Raw genomic sequence first — 27,219 nt, forward strand, 5'->3', positions numbered from 1 at the left:
GGGCACAGTCCCGCTTCATCAGGCAATAAACATACGGAATATCACTACAAATGACAGAGACGGAAGCATGTCAGAGAACTGCAAATGTACATATGATTGTGCAAATAATAATAACCACTATTATTTGCACAATCATATGTACATTTGCAGTTCTCGGATATGCTTCCGTGGAGTATTTAATAAAATTGTCTTTTCCTCAAGTGACAATTTCGTGTCCTTTTTGGAGTGACCGGTCCACCACCGCCACCCGAATATTTTAAACTTTTTAGCATACTTTTATCCTTTTGGCGCCTCTGTACAGCTTATGGCCACAGAGATGTTCCTTAGTCTCACAGCCGGCTGTATAACCACACTCATTCACAGCACATACATCTGGAATCCCAACTTATACAATTAAATCGCCAAAAGGTTGCAGCCAATTTATCAGCGATGAGATTGCTTGTGTGTAGTACACACAGTATACATCAGTTCTTCAGAATAATTTCTGGTAAGCTCATAAAACTGTGGGATTGTAGTGCTGCACCATACTAAATTGGTTAGCAACCTTGCGGGAAGTGGTTATTTGCATAAGCTTTGATGAAAAAGGGAGTGACGGATGGGCCATACCTGTGGCGGCGTGCAGACCACAGGCAGCCATACAGCTGCAATCCGCCATATCCCCCTGCTACATGCAAAAGGCCAGCTGATGAGCTGCTACGCGGAGGGCAACGGGCTTTGAGCACAGCTGCAGCGAAGTGGGAAGGAGTTAGAAAGCGTTACCACGTGAGCGTATCAGCCAAAGCTGGGTGAGATTTACACAGTGACTTTTAATGCATGGGAAGCGGTGAGAGCCTCCAGGAACCTATATACTGTATACCGCTGCCTTATTGCAGAACATGTTTCTCTACATCAAAGCTTATGCAACTAACCGCTTCCTGCAAGGTTGATAATCAATTCAGTCTGGCACAACACTACAATCTCCAGTGACTGTGCACAGTGTTATGAACTTACCAGGAATTATTACGAGGAACTGATGTATGCTGTGTGTACTACACACAAGCAATCTCATTGCTGATAAATTGGCTGCAGCCATTTGCCGATTTATTTGTATGAGTGGTGATCCCAGATGTACAGTATGACCTGTGAATGAGTGTGGTTACACAGCCGGCTGTGAGACTAAGAATAGTGAATGCCTATGTGCAATAAGTGATGCTTAATTTTTTTAATAGTAAAGTTTTGCATTTAAGAGACGTAGCGCAAGGTACCATTTTTCTTCTTTAATCAATTATAATGGCAATAATAATAATGGCAGTATTTGTATAGCGCCTTTCTCCTGTCGGACTCAAAGCGCTTGCGAGGCAGCCACTAGAGCGCACTCAGTAGGCATTAGCAGTGTTAGGGAGTCTTGCCCAAGAAACTCCTTACTGAATAGGTGCTGTCTTACTGAACAGGCAGAGCCGAGATTTGAACCCAGGTCTCCTGTGTCAGAGGCAAAGCCCTTAACCATTACACTATCCAGCCACATTGTTGAAATATTCTCAAGGGATACCCACTCCCCCCTCCAAATAAGGGAGTAGGTCACAATAATTAAAGATCTTGAGTTGCAAGAAATTCATATAACTGCAATAGGAAGTCTTAATACAAAAGCGGGGGTTAAGGATTAGGTATCGGCAGAGGGAGGGTTAAGGATTAGGTATCGGCAGAGGGAGGGTTAAGGGTTAGGTATCGGCAGAGGGAGGGTTAAGGGTTAGGTATCGGCAGAGGGAGGGTTAAGGGTTAGGTATCGGCAAAGGGAGGGATAAGGGTTAGGTATCGGCAGGGGGGGGGGGTTAAGGGTTAGGTATCGGCAGAGGGAGGGTTAAGGGTTAGGTAGCGGCAGAGGGGGGGGGGGGTTAAGGGTTAGGTATCGGCAGAGGGAGGGTTAAGGGTTAGGTATCGTCAGAGGGAGGGTTAAGGGTTAGGTATCGGCAAGATTACAGATGTTTTACTATCGTAATTAAGTAGTAGGTTATTGGTAATTTTATTAACATTCTCCAGGTGCTTTTTTTTTTTTTTTTTTTTTTACATGTATGCCCCTCATCCCCCTCGAGCTTGCTGTTCCAGTGCTGGGACACACTGAACATATTCAATAAGGTCTCCCGTCTGTGTACGAGTGTAGCTGCACTGCACAGTGGCACAGAGGCCCTCGTGCACAGCTATTCCCTCCATGCACGGGCAGCGTCATGCTACTGCGCAGGAGCGGGCTGTCAGTGCAACCGTGCAGTGCGGCCACAAAGAAAAGGGGCCCGGGGAGCAGCGGTGGTCTCAAGAAGGTTCTGAGGAGCTTCTGCGGATTTTACTATTAGATACTGAAAACATAACTGGTTTTCCCACAAGAAGATGATGAATACAATGTTACATGGCAGGCTTAGTTGTCAGTAGATCATAGCAGAGTTCAATATCTTTCCCAAGACAACTGACAAGCGTTACATCTCTCTCTCTCTCTATAACCTTATTCTGGCCAGTTACCTTGCAGTCTGCTTCTGTACAGTTTATGTTAGCAATATAAAAGTTAATGATTCACCAGTCTCTCTGTCTCTAGCAATACCTCACTATAATAAAGCCATAAATCTATCCATCTAGTAACACTTAGAAGTGACACAATGGGAGAATGCTGGTCAATGAGAACAAAGTCCAGCTCTGTTCTGTGGTAAGAAAGCTTGTGAACGGGTCAGGTTTGTATGTAAGTATACTGTGAAATGGAGCTGCAACGCAAGTCAGCTGAAGTAAGAGGGATATGGAGACCAGTTGCCTGGCTGTCCTGCTGATCCTCTGCCTCTAATACTTTCAGCCATAGACCCTGAACAAGCATGCAGCAGGTGTTTCTGACATTCTCAGATCTGACAAGATTAGCTGCATTGATTCAAATGCCCTAAATATAAATGGACCAATAGGTCCTGGTAAACAATATTATTCAATAAAGTTACATATAGGTATGTCCTTTTTAGCCCTCAAGATTAGATGCATGCTTGTTTCTGGTGTCATTCCGACACTACTGCAGCTAACTAGTATTGTTTAAAAGGGAATAAATATGGCAGCCTCCATATTCTTCTCACTTCAGTTGTCCTTTAAAGGGAACCCAAGTGAGTGGGAAATAGAGGCTGACATGTTTATTCCCTTTTAAATCATGCGCATTGCCTTGCTGTCCTGCTGATCCTCTGTCTCTAATACTTTAAGCTATAGACCCTAAACAAGCATGCAGATCAGATGTCTATGACAAATCTGACAAGATTATCTGCATGCTTGTTTCAGATGTGTGATTTAGACCCTACTGACCAGTAGAGATGGCCCGAACGGTTCGACTGCGAACTTATTCGCGCAAACTTCGGTGGTTCGCGGTAAACCGCAAACTATATGCGAGTTCGACCCGCCCCCTATACTACATCATTAGGGTCAACTTTGACCCTATACATCACAGTCAGCAGACACAGGGTAGCTAATCAGGCTACACTCCCTCCTGGAGCCCCCCCCCCCCCACCTTATAAAACACAGGCAGCATCAGCCTTTCCCCTCACTCGTGTGGCTGCAGTAATTAGAAAAGGGAGAGAACCTGCTGACATAGGGAAAGCTTTGTTAGCCTCTTGTGTTAGGCTTGTTAGGTTGTTTCTTCTTGCTGAAACTGATAGCTAAAAAGCGCTCCTCATCCTCAACAGCTCTTTTGAGAGCTAATGTTGTTCTTGTGATCTATTTTTTTGTGTCTGTGTGTCCCACAGACACTTGTATTGCATATACAGCCCTGTCAGTCAGTCGCAGCTGCTAGACTTGGCCCCTTGGTAATTCCTACTGTGCCACTGCCAGGCCCAGCACATTCAGGGACTACCTATGTGTGTGACAGCTGCACATTTGTAATACCAATCACTGCATACCCACCTGTTCAGTGCACCTACCTACCTACGTGAGCGCATGCACTGTTATATACCAGTCAGTCGCTGCACCTGTTCACGGTACCTGTGTGTGTGACAGCTGCACATTTGTAATACCAATCACTGCATACCTACCTGTTCAGTGCACCTACCTACCTACCTACGTGAACGCACGCACTGTTATATACCACCAGTCATTGCACCTGTTCACGGTACCGGTGTGTGTGACAGCTCCACATTCGTAATACCAATAACTGCATACCTACCTGTTCAGTGCACCTACCTACGTGAGCGCACGCAGGGCCATATGTAATTCACTTTTTCACCTGAGTTTACTTCTAGGAGAAAATTTTATATCTTCGATTTATAATAACTTTTTAGCACTTTGTAATTGTAAAAGTACCAAAAAGTAAGTGAGAACGTATTATTAAAATTATTTTGAGTATTTGTTTGCTTGCTGGCTGTTTAAAGGGCATTTTATTGACAAGTTTGAAAATTTCACCTAGGAGAAAACTCAGGTGAAAAGGTGAATTGCATATGGCCCGCAGTGTTATATACCACCAGTCACTGCACCTGTTCATGGTACCTGTGTGTGTGACAGCTGCACATTGTATTGATACCAGTCACTGCATACCTGTTCACTGCACCTGTGTGACTGCATATTGTATTGATACCAGTCACTGCATACCTGTTCACTGCACCTGTGTGACTGCACATTGTATTAGTCAAGTCAGTGCACATACCTTTCACTTCATTCCCTCCCTTCCCCCCAATATGTGCAAAACAGGAAGAGGCAGGCCACCCGGCAGGTCTGTTCGAGGTCGTGCTGTTATGATTTTGTGCGGCCCTGGACCAAAGTACACTGTTCAGAAGGCGCATGCCATCAACCCCCAAGATTGTCAGGACGTAGTTGACTATTTAACACAGAACACCTCATCTTCCTCAGCTTCCGCACGGAAGCGTGACATATCTTCCTCCTCCTGCTCTGATTCTGGCACCCCACTTAACACTCAGTCGGCCGCTCCCACCACCAAAGTGCCATCACCCCAGGGCTCAGCGGTGTGGACATTTTTTTGTGTGTCTGCCTCAGATGAGAGCAATGCCATCTGTACTCTCTGCTACCAAAAATTGAGCCATGGAAGACCCGCGTAGGGACAACTTCCTTACGAAGGCATATGATGACAAAGCACAAACTGCAATGGGATGATCACCTGAGGAAAAGCAGCACACAAAAGCAAAGCCACACACTGCAGTGGAAGATACCAGGCCGCAATTATTTCTCAAAAAAGGTGATACCCAAACTGTACCGTGATGTTGAAAGGCAAGTGGTATCATCTCTGGCACACAGCATTGGGTCAAGGGTCCATCTGACCACGTGGTCTGCAAAGCACGGTCAGGCCTGCCCTAAGACTAAGTCTGTCCCCACACACAGCATCTCTGCCTGCACGCCATGTGACTGCCTGCCCGAAGACTAAGTCAGTCCCCACACAGCATCTCTGCCTGCAGGTCGCTTGACTGCCTTCTCCGCCACCACCAACAGGGTCCAGGACTCCAGGCGGATTCCTGAATTTGTAAGGCCGCTGCTAGCAGCGGCCGCTATAATAATTTTTCTGGTACGTGTACATGCATGGCTAATTTTTCTGGCTGCACTGCAGCTGCAACAAAAAAACCCAAAAAAGTGTCAATTCCCCTTCGTGATCATTACCTTGCCGCGGTGAAGAGGCTTGCGTATCACAATGAAGCAATGACCGACGGCTATATGAGTGTCTCGGGGGGTGGCACACCAAAGATATTAAGGTCGTTGCTTCATTGTGGGCAGACCAAATGCGATCTGCTGGACAGTCACTGTTCTGTCATTGAGCTACCTCAGCCCGGCAACCATATGGGCTGGAAAGCCGCCATCACCTGCACTCTCGTCATGGTGCGCACCAGTCCAGCAAGGCGGTGCATTACACAGTGAGTTTGGTCTGTCAGTGTGAAGCAGTACATTAATTACACTACCTGATTGATGTATACACATGCAAGATGTTTTAAAGCACTTTAGGCCTCCAATTTAGCATGTAATGTGATTTCTGCCCTTAACACTGCTGTGCGCCAAATCCAGATTTTTCCTCGGGACTTTTCGCGTGTATCCAACTCCTCCATGCAAAAACTTAGATGTTAGACCCCTTGAAACAGCTTTTCCATCACTTTTGTGGCCAGCATAAATGTTTCTAGTTTTCAAAGTTCACCTCCCCATTGAAGTCTATTGCGGTTCAAAAAGTTTGCGCAAACCGAACTTTTTGCGGAGGTTCGCGTTTGAGGTTCGCAAACTGAAAATCGGAGGTTCGAGCCATCTCTACTGACCAGAAAGACCAGCAGGACTGCCAGGCAACTGGTATTGTTTAAAAGGAAATTAATATGGCAGCTTCCATAGGTCCCACACATCGGGTTCCTTTTAAAGGGTAACCGAGGTGACATGTGACATGATGAAATAGACATGTGTATGTACAGTGTCAAGCACACATAACTATGCTGTGTTCCTTCCTTTCTTTCTCTGCCTGAAAGAGTTAAACATCAGGTATGTAAGTGACAGTTTCTATCTGGGTCGGGACTGGGTCAGACCGGGTCGGACTCTAGCATAACCCTCACTGATAAGAAATTACAGCCATAAAACACTTTCCTGTCAGTAAATGGCTTCTAAGAGCAGGAAATAGATAAAAAAAGGGTCAACAATTTATAGATTTGAGCTCTGGCATACTTCAATGAAGGGGTCATTGAACAGAGACAATGAAACAGTAAAAAATTTACAAACTAGGATTGAAATATAGAATATAACTGTGGTATATCTTAAAAAAGAAGTAATTTTTAGGATGAGGAGGAAAGGTACAATTGTTTTTTTCATCAGTTGATTTTTACCTCAGATGTCTTTACAGGTGTAACAGTGCTTTTATTAAAATGTATTATCACCTATGACTATGATACACAAACCGATTTGAAATGTAATAAATAATCAGAAGAAATTAATCACTAGGTTAATTCCCGAAGTCTTAAACATAAATGAAGAGTGTGTTACATGTGGCAGTGCTGTCTGTTTTGTGTCACAGACCCACAAGCAGGTACCAGTATAGTGTGGAAAGGGCTACTGAATCTCCTGAGGCAGTAGCCAGCAGAAAACTTCTCAACTTGTTCTAATTGTGAAGCATCAGTTCCCACCTCCCCAGGAAAGCTCAGCTATTGGATAGCTGCCCAGGCCTCACTTCTGATATCTACACTGTAATAGCTCTATGGAATGATCTACCTCTTGCAGAGCAAGGACAAGGTCCTCCAGCACCCAAGGCTGAGACACTAAAGTGGGCCCCTCCATCCCTCCCACCCCAGCCGTCACACACTGATTGCTATTAGACTAAGAGGCGCCTCAGGGCCCCCAACACCTTCATCTCTAGTTATCTGGCTTGCAGTCACTGCCATGTATCCCCTTTTTTTATTTCTCTCAGCTTCAAACACAATAGGGGAATGATAGCGGAGTAAGTTGTGCGCCCCTCCTACACTGCACCCTGAGGCTGGAGCCTGTCTTGCCTCGGCCTGGCCCTGACCTCTGGTGATGTGATAGCCATTACAAACAGGCAGAAATGGTAGGAGAGGGCCATCTCTCCCTAGACCCCCCGCTCACACCGTCCATGACCATGTGACAGAATGTTGTTCTGATGTCTGCCAGCTCTGTGTACTTTGTACTGCAAGGAAAAGTACAAAGCTATGGGAAATGTCACACTTGAGAACAGCATGCACTCACTCCAACCACTCATCAACCTTATGCTGATCTGGACAGCTATTTATGAGCAAAAAGATTATATATACATGTCTGTGGTGGTGGCTGTAAGGTAGCAACGAGGTTACTGAAACAATCTTTTAGGCTTTGTTCACATTAGAGGCATTTTTAGAAAAATTTAAGCGTGGGCGGTTTTTCAAAAACGCAGAGAAAGCGGTTACACCATGTTGTGCTATGGTGTAGTTCAGACTAAAGCGTTCCGTGCGCTGTCAGTTTTCAAAAGCGGGGCTTGAGCCATTTTAGGGCGTTTTTGCTATAATGGGAGGTATAGGAAAAACGCAAAACGCTCACGAAACCGCTTTGTGGAGCAATTGCGTTTTTAAAAGTAAATACATTGTATTTATTCTTTTACGGATCAAAGAGTTCACTTCCTGACTTGCGTCAGGGAGTGAATTACCAAAACGCTCGGGAAAAACGCGTTGGAAATCGCTAACCCCCCCCAAAAAAAACCCACCCAAGCGCTGGGAATCAGAACGAAAAAAACGCCTCAAAATAAGGCCACCGTGGACAGACACGTGAGCGAGTTAGAGTGAGCAACTGCTGTTCAGGAAATGCTTTTGAAAACAAAGAACCCCTGAGAATCCCCCATGAGGAGATAGATTAGTCCAAATCCTGCCAGTTCTGTCAGACTTTAACATCTTACTTTTTTGCTATAGTGGTCCTCCTTTAATAAAAATATTATCCTATTGGATCATTTGTCTTTGCAATGTTTAAGTGTTATAACATAAAGCATCTTAGTCAACACTAAAGGACAATAACGAGGAAAAAAATGTACAAAATGCTGAAGTATCTGAGAGGACGGATTTAATCATTTTAGAGATGATCTCATTTTATGCATTCTGGTTCAAATGGAGGACGTCCACCAGAGTATGACAGAGTCTGGTTCAAATGGAGGAAGTCCACCAGAGTATGACAGAGTCTGGTTCAAATGGAGGAAGTCCACCAGAGTATGACAGTCTTCTCATGATCGTTTCTGCTTCTCTTTCTTCCTGCCACAGCAGATTTTTAGCACAGCCCGAAAGAATTTGCAGGTTGTGTACAAGAAAATGATGCATGCAATAAGGAAACCACACATTACGTCGAGCAGATAGTATTGGTACCACACAAGGTCATTACCTGCAGCTTTCAGGTGCCCCGCACCTTTATGGCGCATAACAAACTCAGTCCAGAACACGGCTAAGTTCATTGGTGGCACTGGTGTGTCTTTGTACAATTTCGAAAGACGCATCATGGCCTGGCGGTAGGAAGGGTTATCAATCACTAGACGCACAGCATCAAAAACATCTTTAGCTGTTAAAACTTGTGTGTTCTCCAGAACAACAGCTGCTCCCCTCATCTTCAAGCGCAAAAGGTTTTCAAACTGGTCTCCAAACAGTGGGAATCCGACTATGGGGACACCATGGTAAATAGCCTCATAGATGCCATTCTCACCTCCATGTGCAAAAAAAACTTTGGTGTTGCCGTGACTGAGGAGGTCATTCTGAGGAAGCCAATTTACGGTCACCGTGTTGTTTCCCAAAGTGTCTAAAGGTTCTCCGGAATACCGCCAGATGACTCGCTCCTTGAGCTGGGCTAAACCAGCAGCAACCTCTCGGGCGATGTGGAGAGGAAGGCTTTTAACCAGGGTACCCAAGGAAAAAACTACAACACCTTCCACAGAACTGTCCATGAATTGTTGCATGTCCTGAGGCAGGGGTTTAGAGGGCTTGCATTGGAAACCTCCAATGTACACAGCATTGGGCAAAGTTGGCCTAGGGAACTCCAACACAAAATCTACCTTCATCAGATACATGTCAGCATGCTTGTACATCTCATACACACTGACATCAGTATTAAGATAACGTTGAGCTAATTTGTCATAAGTTGGGTATATCAAGAAGTAGAGAGCTGATCTGTATAGGTGTACTAGGACATTTTTAACCCTCTCTGAAAATACCATTCGGTCTGTCAATCTGGACGTTACCACAGGCACGTAGGACAGTGGTGATGGAGCAATAACAAAGTGTACATCATCAGAAGGCATCCACCGACCAAAGAATACCACGGGAAGCTTCAGGTGATAGGCTAACATGATCCCACCCACATTGTAAGGATCAGCCAAAACCAAGTCAAAGTTAGCATTCTTTAGGTAGTCCATAACCTTTGCGTTTTCAAACATTGCTTCCAGGACAACTGTAATCAGCCGAATTCCAGTGTTGAGGGTTTTGATGGATTCCCAAGCTGTAGTGAATGGGGAAGAGTGTTTAGCAAAAGATCGTTGAAAAATCCACTTCTGTACATGATCTTCATATTGTTCACGACTGAACTGTTGCTTCCCCGCCATGGGAATGTCCAAGACCTTGAAGTGTTCAGATGTCTCATCTATGTACCAGCTTACTGAGGGTCTAGTGACTATCAGCTCATGCCCTTTCTGTGCCAGTTCAATCATGAAGATCTTGAGATTTAGCCAATGGCTTCCATCGACTGGGACCACAAGTATCTTGCCGGCCTGAACACCAGTGATAAATGGCAGACATACCAGGAGACACAGACGTAAAGCCATGCTTGTCATTGTGAAAGAACGGGCAGCCTAAGACGCGTGCTTCAAGTGATCCAGCTCTTCCTGCTACATAGTATACAGGAAGAATGCAATGTGTATGACTATTGGTTCTGTATGTGTAACTGACACACAGTGGCCCTTCCCCCCAGTTCTTCATATACATTCAAAGTACGTTTATAAAAACCACCCAGGGCTTGTCCACGCTTTCTATGCACCTATTGCATTACTAACGTTTGTTTGCAGGTCAGCTCTCCGAACAATAAAAAAAGAGAGAAGGTGTGTTTTGAATAGAACTAGAAGGAGTGTTTAGAATAGAATGCATGCCTTCGAGAAAATATTTCTTTGCTCTCAACAGGTGGAGGGCGTTTACACAAAGACACAGTTTGTAAGCTGAATCCAATGACTTTGATTTTAGATCAGTGATCTGAAAAGTTCTATGGTCCATAGACCACTTTTAAAGTGGCACTTAAGTCAAATAAAAAAAAAAATGAGTTTTACTCACCTGGGGCTTCCCTCAGCCCCCTGCAGCTGATCGGTGCCCACGTAGAGTCGCTCCGATCCTCCTGGACCCGCCGGCGGCCACTTCCGGTTTCGCTGTCAGCTGCCGACAGGCTGGGAACGTGAGTGATTCTTCGCGTTCCCAGCCACAATAGCACCCCCTATACTGCTATAGCGGCCTTCCTATTGCAGGGGGCTGAGGGAAGCCCCAGGTGAGTAAATCTAATTTTTTTTTTATTTGACTTAAGTTTCACTTTAAGCAAAGGCAAATATACAGCAGAATCCCTTTACAGTAAACTCCAAAAGGACCGAGAAAAGTGGTTTCCTATCTCAAAAAGTTACATGTATCAGAACATGTCATACTCAAGAACATAAAGTAAATTATGGAACTGTATCTTACATCAATTAATAATTAGAAGTCATTTTTTCTTTTCAATGCTTGAGCAAGTGAGCACAGTGTCTAAACTAGATCAAAATGCACAGTGCTCAAGATGCAGGGAATTGCATGAAATAATCACACAACAGCTTGCACAGGAAGCACAGATCTCAACAATTAGTGCAGGTACAGTATGGATGGTGTGCTTGTGTGTCCACATTTCTGTGTAGTCTGAAAGATACTGTAGCATTGCAGCCATGCACAAGCAAGTCACAGAGGACAGGCAACTCCCTCAGTAATCGGGCAGCAGCTGCAGGCTTGCAGCTCTGGGCCCCCCTGGGGTCGCGGGACTGCTCCCCTTTGGTTACCTCCCTGAAATGTACCTTAGTAAACTGGCTACACTACACTTATTATGTGTCCACAAAAATAAATGAACCAACAACTCAAAAATGTATCTCTAAATATAGTCAAACTAAGAACATTGGACCTGTGATAATGTATTGGATGCACCTGCTTATTCAGGTAATAAAATAAGTAGCATAAAATCATCTGGCAGAAGTGCAATTATTATTGCTATCACGATTGTTGTGTATTGATATGCATGTAATCATGCAGATACAGGTCATGTCAGTGGTTATGAAACCAGGCATTAAAGCCAGTCAGTGACTGCACTTCTATAGTGAACTTGTTAGTTCACCACTGGAGAGACAGAGAAAGCCCATGGTCTCTACACAGGTAAGCAGCTGAAAGTGTTTGCTGTTACACGGATATTGCATGCAATGCCCCCAATGGTGTCCCTTTGGATGGGCCCATAGGTTTACATGTTGCTGTGTTGAAAGAATGAAAAAAAAGTTGCAGTTTACTGCACTAAAAATGTTAGCAGATTTGAAGCGAAACAAAAATGATGATATTATGATTTGTATGTGTAGTACAGCTAAGAAATAAAACATTAAGATCAGATACATCAGTGTAATTGTTTCCAGTACAGGAAGAGTTGAGAAACTCCAGTTGTTATCTCTATGCAAACAAGCCATTAAGCTCTCCGACTGAGGGCTGGTGCACACCGAGCGGCTTTTTCAGCGTCGGGATCCGCTTGGTCAATGTATCTCAATGGGGTGGTGCACACCAGAGCGGGAGGCGTTTTGCAGAAACGAAAAATGCCGGGGTGAGGCATTTTTTGGATTTCGGATGCGTTTCTGCCTTAATGTTAAGTATAGGAAAAACGCAAACCGCTCTGAAAAACGCCTGTTCAGAGCGGTTTTGCCGGCGTTTTTATTACAGAAGCTGTTCAGTAACAGCTTTACTGTAACAATATATGAAATGTACTATACTGAAATCCGCTGCAGCAATCCGCAAAACGCTAGCAAAACGCCACAGAAAAATAAGAAAAAGCGTTTCCAAATCTGCTAGCATTTTGCGGATCTGCTAGCAGTTTTTGGTGTGCACCAGGCCTCAGTCTAAGGCCTCGTTCAGACTATACGCGCTGCCGTGCGCATTTTGGCAGCGCGTATAGTGTGCGACACGCAAGAACGGTAGAAGGGCATAGACAGCCCTTCTACCGTTCCCTTCATATGCGCTGCGTGGCAGCGCGATTGCGCTATCGCGTGCTGCACGCATTTTTGGGAATCGCAGCGCAGATCCCATTCATTGTAATGAATGGGATCTGCAGCGCAGCGCATAGGAGCGCAGATGGCGTGCGATCGGACGCGTTGCGTTCCAATCGCACAGCCATCTGCGCTAAATGATGTGAACGAGGCCTTAGTCGTGGAGAGGGCTGTTATCTGACTTTTATTATCTCAACTGTAAGTGAACTGTTTTTACTTTTTCTCTGCCAGAGGGGAGGTCATTACTTCACAGACTGCTCTGAAAGAATCATTTTGAATGCTGAGTGTTGTGTAATCTGCACATATTAGAGAATGATGCAATGTTAGAAAAAACACTATAAACCTGAAAATAAAAGTATGAGAATATTTTCTTTGCTGCTAATCTTCTAGTAATTATTCATAGTATACAACTAATTCACTATATCATATTTTTTTTTTTTCGCTTCAGTGCCTCTTTAAAGAGACACTGAAGCGAAAAAAAAATGATGATATTATGGATTTGTATGTGTAGTACAGCTAAGAAATAAAACATTAAGTTTAGATACATCAGCCTAATTGTTTCCAGTACAGGAAGAGTTAAGAAATTCCAGTTGTTATCTCTATGCAAAAAAGCCATTAAGCTCTACGACTTTCAGGCTGGTTTCACAGTGGGACGTTACAGGCGCACGTTAGAGCAGCCTGTAACGCACCCCACCGCACAGCAATGAAAAATCAATGGGCTGTTCACAGTGCCCACGTTGCGTTACTTAGTAACGCTGCGCCATAAGACAACGCACTGCATGCAGTACTATATAAGCGGCAGAGCTGCGTTAGACTGCTTGCACATGCTCAGTAATGTTGGGGAGGAGCGGAGAGCGGCCAGGCACATGGCTAATTAATATTCACTGCACTCAGTGACGTGCAGTGTTTACTTCCTGGAGCGGCCGCTCTGTGCGGCGATTGGCCGGGCGGGACAACGTGATGCCGCATGCGTCCAAGAGTACGCATCACGGACGCCAGAGTGAGCTGCACAACGCGGCTCACTCTGACGTCCACATCAGAGAGCACCAGGTGTTGCGTTAGGGGCACGTTATGCGACCTTAACGTACCCTAAAACGCAACGTCCTGGTGTGAAACCAGCCTCAAAGTAGTGGAGAGGGCTGTCTTCTGACTTTTATTATCTCAACTGTTAGTGAACAAACTTCTTTTTCTCTGCCAGAGGAGAGGTCATTAGTTCACAGACTGCGCTGAAAGAATCATTTAGAATGCTGAGTGTTGTGTAATCTGCACATATTAGAGAATGATGCAATGTTAGAAAAAACACTATATACCTGAAAATAAAAATATGAGAATATTTTATTTGCTGCTAATCTTCTAGTAATTATTCATAGTACACAACCAATTCATTATAACATATATTTTTTTTTTCGCTTCAGTGTCTCTAAAGTAAACCTCAGACAGGGTTTTTTTTTTTTTTTTTAAATTATACATAACTAGGGCTTCCTCCAGGCTGACTGCTCCCTCGCCATCCTCCTCCGCTGGCTGGATCGTCTGCAAGTCGGCCCCAAAAGTCCTTCGGTTTGGGGCGTTCTGCAGATGCGTGGCCCGACCACGCGCTCCCTGCATCGGGAGCGTTCAGCGTCTGTGCAGTACTACTGAGCAGGTACAAAATATTCCCGGCGACAGGAGCACGATGGATAAACGTGCACAGCTGGACTGCACTGACTGAAGGACATTCCAGAGCAAATTACGGATGATCCAGGCAGCGGAGGAGGACAGGGAGGGAGCTATCAGCCTGGAGGGGGCTGGAAGAAGCCCCAGGTATGTACATATATTTTTATTTCTTTCTCAGGTACACTTTAAGTTCTGCTTTTGAGCCAGCAACAACTAATTTGAAATGAATACTCCAAGGAGGTAGTATAACTGCCACCTCTGACCTATTTGGTGCCACTAGTGCAACAACTTGAGATCTACCTCCCACCCCCGACATCCCATTACACACACTCACTCTATGTAGAGGAGAACGGAGAGGATGAGTGGGGTATCATTAGTTAAGGATTACACTACAGGGGACACTGGAATACACTACAGGGGACATTAGAAAGCTGCAAAACATTACAGGGCACTGCAAAAGCTGCAGTATACTGTGCTGTGCATGGCATACAGCCTGAAACTGAATTATATTAGGATATAGTGTGCAGTATTGTATCCTGGACATTGGAGAACACTCTAAGCCTTTGCCTAGATGGCTTATGCTCAGAAACTGCCATGTCGTAGATATTCTGACTGCAGTTTATTCAGTGATATGTATTGCATCACCTGTTTTTTCAGCTATTGCTATATATTATAAAGCAGTGGTAAAACATCTTCATACCCGCTGACAAACATGTTGTCTCTGCCTGAAATGTACCTCCTGTCAGCTACGGTGAGGTTATCCTCTCTTTCTGACGCCATTGTCGCAGAGGTGTCGCTGCTGGAAGACTTGCTTTTCAATGGCTTTCTTTATCGCCGTACTTTTCTCCTGGACTTCCCTATACGGTGGTTTTATAAATACCATGATCAGTGGCGAGAAAAGTGCAGTGTTATTATTAAATTACAGCATGAAATTACTCCTCTGTTTACTGCTAAATCGGCTATCTTTAGTGTAAATCGGCTATCTTGATAACTAGAATGTTAAAAAGACTAAAGGTGACCACACAACATTAAATAAAATTATCTAATTTTATGTCAATTTGATAAAATTTAAAAAATTTAATTTGTTTAAGAAATCTGATCATATTTTCAGTTTTTCAATATAAGTCGATGGGGAGTGGTGTTTTTTTTTTTTAAGGATACCCGAGGTGACATGTGACATGATGAGATGGACATGAGTATGTACAGTGCCTAGCACACAAATAACTATGCAGTGTTTTTTTTTTTATTTTTCTGCCTGAAAGTGTTAAATATCAGGTATGTAAGTGGTTGACTCAGTCCTGACTCAGACAGGAAGTGACTACAGTGTGACCCGCACAGATAAGAAATTCCCTTTTTTTATTTCTTTCTTGCTCTCAGAAGCCATTTTCTGCTAGGGAAAGGATTTTAGTTGGAATTTCTTAGTGAGCGTCACACTGTAGTCACTTCCTGTCTTGAGTCAGGACTGAGTCAGCCACTTACATACCTGATATTTAACTCTTTCAGGCAGAGAAAGAAAAAGAGAAACACAGCATAGTTATTTGTGTGCTAGGCACTGTACCTACACGTCTATTTCATCATGTCACATGTTACTTCGGGTATCCTTTAAGATCAATTTTTATGAAAATGAAATGGTGTAGCAATAGATTGTCAATATATTAATGTATAGATCCAAGCAATTTTTTCAGTTTTCAATATTTTTTTTTTCATAATGAGGAAAAAAATGTAACACACGTGTGATACATTGGTCAGATTTTTCAAATGTTGAAATCAGAAAAAATGATGATAATTATCATATTGAAAAGAAATGTAAAAAAATTGTATCGTGTATCGTGTGGCAACCTTCATTCTTGATTTAATCACATAAATCCCAAATGATTGAAAAAAACAAAGATCAATCAAAATATCCTGGCACCCCTTTGCTCAAAATAAAAGTGCACATTTATGAATTTGATACTGTAAATATTCATCCACACAGTGTGAAATAAGTGATCGGCAACAACAAATAGCTTCAAATTTGCGAAAAACAGTGTCAACTTTTGGAAGGAGCAGTAGAGTATTGCAGGGCATTACAGGTGGGACTGCAGTATGGGGCCCGATTTAGTCTAGGGCCCGGCGAACAATGCCACAAACATGGGCTCCAGCTGCAAGTCTGTCACAGAATGTACAGACTGTCAGTGGGTGTGGCTGTGTTCGCCTTGGCCGACTGTTTTGAAGTTTTGCATTGTGATTTTGCCATGCTTGTGCTTTGTCATTCTCATTTCAGTGAATGAGAATCGCATCGCAATTGGTGAGAAAATGCTTCATGCAGCGCGCTTGCGATTTTCACAAATTGCAAGAGTTGATAAACAGTAATCCCATAGGATTATATGTGTCAGAGCGCTTTGCTGATCGCTGGTGATCACCTTAAATATCGGTGGGTCACCTTAAATATAGGGGGGGGGGGGGGGGAGGGGAGTGAGGGGGCCCAGTAGGTTTTCCCAGTATGGGGCCCAGAAATTTCTGATGGCAGCCCTGGAGTATTGTACCGTGTTAGTCATCAGTAAAAGCAAGACATTTTGAATCAGGATGATAACATTTATTGGCTAACTTAAAAGAATAAGCGTTCGGCTGTGCAGCCTTCATCAGGCTTCAATCCTGTTGGAACAGACGGTTATGTAGCTAAAACTTGTGAACTCGGAATTTATGATGCCCCTCTGACAGCGAGTCCCAATTGTATGAGGACTGAGTAAACAAGAAGTCGTATCTACTAATTATAAATCAGCTAACATCCTCTCAACCCATTTAGATGTTGTTTCATTTAAAGTGTACCAGAGATCACAGCCTTAAAAGAATCCATACTTACCCGGGGCTTCCTCCAGTCCCATAAGCACGTGGGAATCCATTGCCGTCCTTCCGCGGTCTGCCGTTCAGCCGTAATCAGCCCTGGTAACATGCGCAGTAGACCCGGACTGAAGCGACCTTCCAAGGCCATTTGCAAATGTATTAGTGCTGTATGTAGTAGTCAATAGATCAATGGCAGCTTCAATCAATGTCATCTAATCTGTCAGAAATAGTGACTTGTGAAAAGAGATGGTCAGTGACATGCAAGGAGGCGCTGCACTCAACTGCACAACTTCTGATCTGCTCCTTTTTGTATTTTGCCTGAGGAAGCGGGCTTGAGACCCGCGAAACGCGTTGCAGTTGTTTTACTTGGAGTACAGATTACATTTGTGTCTATACTAATCACAGTGGATGTGTTTGGCTTCTGGGGACGTACGTCCACCCTTACCCCCCATGATTTTGTTTTTATATTGGTTCTTGTTTTATTCTGCTGGTGCCCCTGTATTCATTGCACATTGTATGGCGGCTTATAGCTGGGCCAAACAGAATCAGCAGGAAATGAATTTGATGGGCCTATTTGTGCAAAACTGAATCAGCCTGCTAGTGGCCGAAGCACAGAGGGTTGGCTCGCCTATGTTTCCGCCTCTCCTTGCATCCAACTGTGAATGGATAGCAGCGTGCTGCGCAGTGATGAGAAGCAGCTACATAGGTAAGTGCGCTGTTGCCACTAACAGGCCAGTTTAGTGTTGTGGAAGGCAACATACAGCATCGCTCATCCCTGCTTACAAAGTGCCTGCCAGCTGGAACTTTTGCATAACGTGGTAATTACGCATTTTAAAGGTTTTTTTCAACACATTTTGAGCAGGGATTGTAGGTTTGTAAATTTCCCACACCTTTGACCAATAAACAAACAAATAGATGATAAAACATAGCAGACACCTCAGCAGACATTAATGTGGAAGTCCTTTTATTTGTAAATAGCTAAATGACATAAAATCTGTACAGGATTAAACACAGCGGCTGCCTGTTTGTCAGCCCCACCAAGTGGGTTTATTAGGATTTTTTTTTAAAAGGAAGACGAAGGGTTTAGCGGGTCACCCTCAATAATACTGCAGGTTAGTTGGCAAAGATATACTGAACAACATAGACAGAGGAAATCAAATGCATGAGAACAAACCTACCCATAATTAGCAAGAGAGAAAACTCTCCTCCTTTGTACCATCGTGATGATATCTGAATCAGGCATGAATGGAAAATAAGGCCAATTTCTCTCAAATTATTGCTAACTGATGTTTTTACCCCAGCAAGCAGAGTGATGACATCATGTCTAGAACTGTAGATGGATTCTAAGCAGACACAAAAAAGGATCTAGTTCTTGAGTAAAAGGAGGATGTTTTGGTCCTCCTCTCCACTCCATTCCTTGAGGGACATCTTCACGTCAGTGTAGGATGGACTGGAAAATGTAGGAATGTGTTCTCCTTGATAAACCACATCTTTTACTCTATCTGGTGGTGTAAATCCATCCCAATCAGGATAGTCATTTTGAAGAGAAGTGCAAACTGACTTTACTTTTAGTACAACCCTATTAAATTGAATTGCAAAGGCATTGAGTCCTTCAACACGTAAACAGGTGTTTGTTCTGAGATTTTGGCTCTATGGCTGTAGGATATTCCCATGGCATTTTTAGTAATGTTGCAAGTTACATTTTCTGAAACATGAAATTGCTCCAGCCCTTTTGACTAGTACACAGGAGAACAGACTCCTGCACAACAAGCTCTTGACTAATGGACGGGATCCTTCGAAAAGGATCATTGCATGACTATTAGCCTATTACAGGGATATTTCACTTGAATAGGTAATATTACTTTGTACAAGACTCTCCCAATAGGTTGCCATAGGATACAGAAACTATAGATTTCCCTATTTGCCCTGCATGAAATGTAAGGTGCCCTCCAAGACTGAGCACCCACCCACATGTGCCGTCCGGCAGCTGTATGGGCCACTCTCTACCACACAGCCACGTCTGCACAGATTTGGCACCCAGTAGCACCACTTACATTACCACTTACCTCACGGCAGGCATAACACCTTACATTTCATGCAGGACAGGTCATTTGTTTGGTATTATTAAAACAGGGGTGTATAAGGGAGACAGCAAGATTTCCACTTAAAAATGTAATTTCAGTTTAATGATTGGGAGAAGATGAAAAGGTCACTCTACCCACAAAATTGAAAATGAAGTTAGTGTAGTCTTGAGGGCTGAGACAGCTTCTGCCTTCTTGTGTCTTTTGAGGAATCTAATGATGACGAGATCTCACAACCTCAATTCTTCTAGCGTTTGGGTGTTCTCTGCTGCATTCTCTATAGTATCAAAAACAATCCAGGAGGGGAAGCAGCTGGTAATGACTACAGCAAGTGGGTCAAAGGTAGAAACTCAGTAGCACAGAGATCTTTATATTATTCCCGATATACAGAGGAATCCAGAAAGGAAAAAGAGGCTGGCTATTGGGCACAGCGGGTGTGCAGAGCTGGCTATGAACTCAGGAAAGCTCCATACTGGAATCCCCAAAACATAGGAGAAACCATTATCAGTGGTTTATCTCTCCAGCCTGCGCCAAGCTCTGAATTATCAGTCTTGGATCTATAAACCTTTTAAAGCATTTTTACATCCAGTCCTGCTCGCCTCACTCCCCCAACCCCAGGAGTGGGCCCAGTATGAATGAAAGAGAGGTCTGTGTTCTGCTTTCATTGAGTTTTTATAGTCACAGAAGTGTAGCAGGGCTCTCCTCCTAGTACTGGGGAGAGGAATGGTCCATGAAAGCCTACGATGGGGGGGAAGAGGGACACTGGACAGCCATTCATTGTCCTAAAGAGAAAGACTAACATCCCTATAGAAAATAAAAAGGGAATGTAAAGCTCTTATTATTGTACTGCCTCACCAAGTAGCCATCGCAGTGTTTACTTTAAAGTGCAACCATACTTGCTCAAAGAAGCACGATTATTGGTTTTCCCAACGGGATTCAAAACCTAAAAATCTGATCTGAAAGTTGTAGAGGCAGAGCATCATCAGGACAATCTGCATTGTTTAAAAAGAGATAAAAAAAAATGTCAGCCTCCATATATATCTCACCTCACGTTCTCTTTAAAATTTGATTAGATGTGATACAGATAAAAGCAGTCATAGAGTGCTCAGAATGCTGTTAGCCCGGAATGCCTCAGTGAGGGCTACACACCTTGTGAAAATCTTTTCCCAACTCCAGGAGACAGGAGAATTTTCACAACATCCTCCGCATATGGCAATAAAATCTGTCAAATCTTCAGATCAACAAATGTCCATAAAAACGGAGATAATAAAATATATGGAACATTTTATGAACAAAACTTTTCTAGTCAGCCCAAACTAAACGTCTTATTAGCATTGAGTGCATTTCAGGCCCAGTCACTGCAGAGGAAGCAAGGTTTAGCTTAATGCTATTGCTAATGAAACTAGATTTATGAGAAGAACACATTCTACACCCTTCTCTGCATACAGGGATTCCTGTCATTTCCATGAAAAAGTCAGACCGGTAGTTTTACACACTGCAAGGAAAATTACGTGTGAGGAACATGGAGGCTGCCATATTGGCTTTGGTAGCCTCTAAGCCACAATGGCACTGGAGGCGGAGCCTCTGATCTGCATATTGAGTCTGGGTCGGTACTCAGGAGACAGGAGAGGAAAAGGATCGTCACGACAACCAGGCAAGTTGTAAATGTCAATGAGAAGACATCATATTATTCTCACTACAGGCTTCCATTTTGTCCATTAATTTAATAAAACATTACAATGAATTAACTATGGATAATCATGTTTTTTGCAGTTTAGAACCATAAATACCTACTATACCAGCTAAAAGATTGCCGACTCTCCCTCAGCACTATCCAGCTGCCTGCTCACTGCATGTGCCTTTGCACTTTTTTCTTCCTGCATGCAAACTTAGAAAGCATGGTACACCAGATATGGTATATGGGATGGTTTCCATTCTATGCTAATTTGAAAAAAAAAAACCTGATAGCATGGAGCAATTTTCCAGATGCATTTGGCGTGTGATTCGTCTAAAATTGTATTTGAATGCAAAAAACACACGTGTAATTATGCTTTTCTTGCATGCGATTTGACGTTTTGTAGTGGAAATGGGCACTCACTAAACAGGAAGAGGAGGTGTGTGATTGAGGAGTCAGGTGAAGCCACACCCCATGCAGACTGAAAGCCAATCATGGGGGTTTGCTTCTATTGGGGGCGTGGCTTTACACTGACTGAGAATGAACAAACAGCTACTTGTTGCTAAGGAGGAGATGACGAGCTATCAGTCAGGTATTTTCTTTTAAAGCGGACCTGAACTCCGAACTCCTCTCTGCTCTAAAAGATAAAAAACAGCATAATAACCTTTAATGAAAAACATTTCTTTGTTACACCCGATACCAAGTGTGCCATAAATCTGCACGGTTTCTACTTCCTGATTCCTGGAAGCAGACATATTGTTAACCTCCTGTGCTTTCAAATGAGCTTATCTGCCGTCTCTGCCTTGGCAGTCATGTGACGCAGGGGAGAGATAAGATTACAACTTGTGATTAGTTACAGATTAGGAGGCATTAAACAGGCTAAACTCTCTAAATACATACAGAGGGCATTTCTCTCTTTTCCTTCTGTCCTGCGCTAAAGTTCAGATCCACTTTAAATACTTTGAAAAAAAGCCAAACCGAACCTCCAACCCTTAGTGCCTGTTTCCACTACACGCAGATTGGATGCAGAATGGATGCAGCAAAACTGACTCCAATGAATGCCTATGGGCCTGTTTCCACTAAACACGTTTTTTCTGATACAGATTTCCCCATAGGCATTCATTGGAGTCAGTTTTTCTGCATCCATTCTGCATCCAATCTGCGTGTAGTGGAAACAGGCCCTTATCGTTTCTTTTTATATTTCCTTCATCTTATTTAAAGTGACGAACCTTGGGTAAAAAAACAAAAAATTAACACATTCCAAAGAAGAGGGAAGACTCTGGATCCTGTAGAGGTTTCCCATGTCCTCCTTGCCAGCACCCTTTGTCAGATTAGGCCACACTCCTCTTCAAGCATGAGCAGCACAGGCTTACTGCACAGGCGCAGCTAAACTCACCAGGTGCAGTACGTCCAGGCTTGTTCCTGAAGAGGTACGCGGCTCCAATCTTCAATCTGATCCCTATGTGCAGTTAGCACAGTGGCAGCTGCTAATAATCAGTGGCTGTTACTGCTGCTGGGCCCTGCATGGAATTATCAACTGTAGAGAGCTTTTGGGGCCACCAGAAATAGCGAGCCCGAGTGCTCCCGAAGATGGGCAGCTCCGTACTGCGCATGTGTGAGTGCTAGTGCAAGCGCAGTACGGAGCCGCCCATCTCCGGGAGCACTCTTGCTGCTGAAGATTACCAAAGCCTCCCAATACCGGGGGAGACAGCGCTGAAACGAGGGGACCATAAGAAGAGCAGTAAGGCCCTATAGGACCCAGTGCGTTCCCTTTCCATAGGTGTCTGTTTGTTCGTTTTTTCCGGTTCCCATTAGCTTTAACCTGAGGTTAAAAAAATAACCACAAAATAACCCCAAAACATTCTATTAAATGCAAATTAAAAAAGTTTGGAGTAGGGAAATGGCAGCCATGAGTTGTATCGTAAAATACTCCCCCTGCAAGGTACTTCCATTGCCTCACAGGGCATGAATTATTTTTTATAATATAAATGTTATTCACAAAAAGGTTTATAAAATGTACAGTATGATTATTTCTATTTTTTAAATTTTCACCATAGTGCCTCTTTAAAATCCAATATCAGTTGAAAGCTGTATTTTGTTGTTGTTGTTCAGGTAGAATACTGTGGGGAAACCAAAACGTCCTCTCCTGGGACACAGACAGATGTAACTCTTCTGTGTTGTATAGAAAAGAAATCTGATGCATTTCACATAAAACCTCATTTCAGTCATATGTTCCACTTTAGCTTTGGACAGTGTGGAAAATGGATGTAACCATTTGTGTTTTTCCTTTCTTCTCAGCTTCTGTGCCCCCATTTGGAAGAAATGACCTCATTACCTGTCCTGGCAGAAGATGGCTTTTATTTTTATGAAACAGCAGAAGAGACGCAGCTTCTGTGGAGCTTTTACTATTGTCCCCTCAATTCTTGTCTCCGAAACCACCAAGATCCACCTTAAAGAGAAACTTTAACCCAGCATTGAACTTCACCCCAATCAGTAGCGGATACCCCTTTCCCACAATAAATCTTTACCATTTCTCAAACAGATCATCGGGGAAAGTGGGGGGGAGGGAGGGGGACTGACCATGGTCCGGACAGTTTTCTGTCTGTGAACCCAGTTGTATTGTGCAAAATAACAGCTGTGGCCAACTGCCAAGCAAGCCCGTTACACTGTTAACATTGTTAGCGGGTGTGTTTATAGGTAAGGCAGGCCCGGATTTACCTTACAGGAGCCTATAGGCATGGATGTCCTGGCACCTTAGACTTCACCCTCCATGACCTTACAAATCCCCACTGAATCGCACCGCAAGTGTGCTGGCTGTCCCAGCTGTTACTTCCCCCCCACTATCATCAGGACTCTACATAGGGAGAGGGGGGAGGCACTCAGGAAGGGGAGTGAGCCGCCTTTCCATCATCAGGCGCCTGTAGGCACAGGCCTACAGTGCCTTATGGTAAATCCGGCCCTAAGGTAAGGGCAGTCTGTCCGAAAAACAGTAACGATGATAACCTGCAGGTTAACGGTGAATTAAACAACAAGAACGAATTACACTTTGCAATGTCTTGATTAAATTTTTCCTCCTACCACTATATTTTAGTAAAGCTCTTCTTTAAAGCCTTGGAGGTCTGAAGAGAAGTGTGGGAATGCTCCGCCCCCGAGGACACAGACAAAAATATCCTAACAGCAGCTGTAACCCATCTCCACTCTGCCCAGCAACAAAAAGAGATTTGGCTGAAATTCTGCATCCGTCTCTTGCAGAAATAGCACAAATTGGTGTAGTCATTGGAGATGTCTCGCACTCACAATATTGGATCAGCCACTCAAATTGGTGCAGGAGTGCTACAGCCAAGTGGAGGATGATGCTTCAGTCATGTACAATCAAAGATAAAGCTGGCAACACCCAAACATATCTTAATTCATAGAAAACAGTCAAAAGAGCAAATGTTTCAGGACCACACCGGGTTCCTTTCTCAAGGCAAATCCTGCCCGCCGCTTGAGTCTGAAAAGTTGTAGGATCAGGTGGACACCTCTAGGCACTCACAGATGTGATGTGCAGTGTGCGGCGGCAGCAGCCTGTGTAGCCCCGAAACGTTGGCTTTTTGGACTGTTTACTATGAATGAATAAAGATATATTTAAGAGGTGCCAGCTTCAGCTTGGATTGTATATCACTAGTTGGGCCTGATTCTCTAGACACCTACAACCCTCTCCGCTGGGGATAGTCAGAAACGATCCAACGAACCTGGCCTGAGAGTGATTAACAATTGTCCACAGCCCACACCTGGGTCGCACACGAATACAGAGGGTGCTGCTGGTAGGTTAGCAAAGCAGCAGTTATGCAATTGCAGTCTCACTCAAGTGCCAAAGTGAGATCCTCCCTTTATTAGTAAACTAAGTTTACGCTGGAATTGTTAAATAGTAATCTGATATGACCCAAACAATTAGCTTAGGATAACCGGAAGTCCAGAACTGAACTTCATCCCGATCAGAAGCTGATACCCCCTTTCCCACAAGGAATCTTTACCTTTTCTCTAATAGATCATCAAGGGGTTAGGGGAAGGGGGACATATGGCTGATATTGTGGTGAAACCCCTCTCACAGTGGGATGTCCTGACAATTTCCTGTCAGCCTTGTTGTATTGTGGGAAATAACAGCTGTTTCCAACTGCCAAGCAACAAATATCTCCCTCTGTACATAGGTGTATCAATAAAAAGAAATAAAACCTTTCCCATGTTGTGACGTTAGTGCCACGGCCATGGCAGTTTACTGTGTGTGTGTGAACCTTGTTACATTGGAGGTAATGGCTGTTACCAACTGCCAAGCAAGCCGTATCTGCAACTGTGTGTTGTCAGTGGGAGTCTTTATAGATAAGGGCAGTTGGTGCTATCCTTTTTTCCATACCTGCCAGAAGTAAAGATGCTGACCTGCAGGTTAACAGAGGATCAAAAAAAATAAAATACACCGCATGTGTCAATTTCTTGATCTATCTTCTATTTTTTAACCTCTCACTTTGCAATGTCTTGATTTATTTTTTGTTCCCCCTACTAATATCTTTCTGTAAAGTTCATCTTAAAGCTAGTCGCATACAGATCAATGGCAACAAGATCTGTCACGCAATCAACCACTACACAATTAGAAATTGTTTGCAGAGTAACGATTGCTTTACTACCTTAAATTGGTCAGACTTTCGGAGCAATGTCATAATAATATGGTTGAGCCTCTGCCCCACTGGCCATTGTTCTGCTCAATTCAGTATCACACTCCTGAAACCCCGCCTTACCCATTCCCCAGCCAGCTTCAGTATGACACTCCTGCAACCCTGCCTTTCTCCTTCCCCTGCTAGCTTCAGTATGACGCTCCTGAAACCCTGACTTTCCCCTTCCCCCGCTAAATTCATTATGATGCTCCTGAAACCCCGCCTTTCACTTCCTCTGCTAGCCTCAATATGATGCTCCCGCCTTTTCCCTTCCCCTGCTAGCTTCAGTAGGACGCTCCTGAAACCCCACCTTTCCCCTTCCCCTGCTAGCTTCAGTAGGACGCTCCTGAAACCCCGCCTTTCCTCTTCCCCCCCGCTACCTTCAGTATGACACTCCTGAAACCTGCTAGCTTCAGTATGACGCGCCTGAAAACCAGCCTTTCCCCTTCCCCTGCAAGCTTGAGGAACCGCTGCACCTCATCATTCTTTACATCCTTAAACAATCTGAAATCAATTAAACATTTATTGATCGATCGTGCAGGGGTCACTAGATCACTTGCAGAAATGATCCTGTTTTGTATGGCCACCTCGAGGGGACATCATTAAAAAAAACAAATAAAATTAGAGGAAAATACATTTGAAAATGATCTATATATTAAATTTCCCGCCACAATTTTCTTACACTTTAAAACATAAGCCACAACAAAAACCCCACGCCCGCAAACTTGTCAGTTACTGCAATATACCCATTTTTATCTTACCGATTGCCTAATTTGGTAGCAAGTTCCCCTGCGGATCCCCGAATGGGAGGGGAACCACAGGTCCCAGCATGGCACATCATGCTGGTTGTTGTAGATGTACGGTGCTGGTTTTAAGTGTGCAATGTGTCGCCTAGAAGCTGTATGAGATACTAAACCTTAACATGCCCTACTACAATATCAGTAACTCTAGTAGTTACTGTACCACAAGTCCCAGCATTTCCATAGTTCCAAAACAGTAGGAGAGCCATGAGGTGCATTTTAGTAACGTGGAAAATTAGAGCGTTAGCAGTAAAAATACCTTTCTTTGCGTTCTCACACTTTGTGCTTCTTGGAACTACTGGCTTGTACTGTTACACATTTCAGTTAGATGTTCCCCCAGCTCAGTGTGTGGACTGAGGGGAGCATTGCGGATTGTTAAGCTTGAGTCGCTGTCAGCAGGTTATGCTGTGGATATCAGTATAGTGGAACTTTATTATATAGCGTTCTATCAGTAGGTCAGCTGTGAGGCCTTCTGGTTGAAGCAGGGCCTGTCGGTCAGAGCCGTCGCTGTCCTGAATGGACTGTAGTCGTATTTCAGAACCAGCTCCAACTCCTGGAAGTCCTGAAGTCTTGCAACATCTTTGTCCTAAGAAGATGATAAAACAGCAGAGTGTTAAAAAAAACCAAACCCCAAAAAATGAACAGGAAGGGGGGGGGGAGAGAGAAAGAAGAGAGGTCCTCAAACATAGGGTACTTTAAAAACAAGAAGGGGGGGGGGGGGCTGGGAAGCCTCTCCTAGTGAGGCTTTCCCCATTCTCCTTCACCGGCTCTCCAATGCCAACACATCCGAACA

At 43.9% G+C, this 27,219-nt stretch overlaps 2 protein-coding genes across 2 annotated transcripts in view; both read right to left on the bottom strand.

Moving 5' to 3' along the window:
* Nucleotides 1–8,650: 8,650 nt before the first annotated feature.
* Nucleotides 8,651–10,231, bottom strand: LOC137541030 (UDP-glucuronosyltransferase 2A2-like). Its single transcript, XM_068262176.1, has one exon. The coding sequence runs from the start codon at nt 10,229–10,231 to the stop codon at nt 8,651–8,653; it is 1,581 nt and encodes a 526-aa protein (XP_068118277.1).
* A 7,898-nt stretch (nt 10,232–18,129) lies between these two features.
* The window catches only part of ANKRD40 (ankyrin repeat domain 40), a 39,093-nt gene continuing 30,003 nt past the window's right edge, over nt 18,130–27,219 (bottom strand). The window contains exon 5 of the mRNA XM_068262706.1: nt 18,130–27,012. Within this exon, the coding sequence (XP_068118807.1) occupies nt 26,875–27,012 (138 nt within the window). The 3' untranslated portion in view covers nt 18,130–26,874. The remainder of the gene's footprint in view (nt 27,013–27,219) is intronic.

Source organism: Hyperolius riggenbachi, chromosome 12 (assembly GCF_040937935.1).
Source record: "Hyperolius riggenbachi isolate aHypRig1 chromosome 12, aHypRig1.pri, whole genome shotgun sequence".
Lineage (NCBI taxonomy): Eukaryota > Metazoa > Chordata > Amphibia > Anura > Hyperoliidae > Hyperolius > Hyperolius riggenbachi.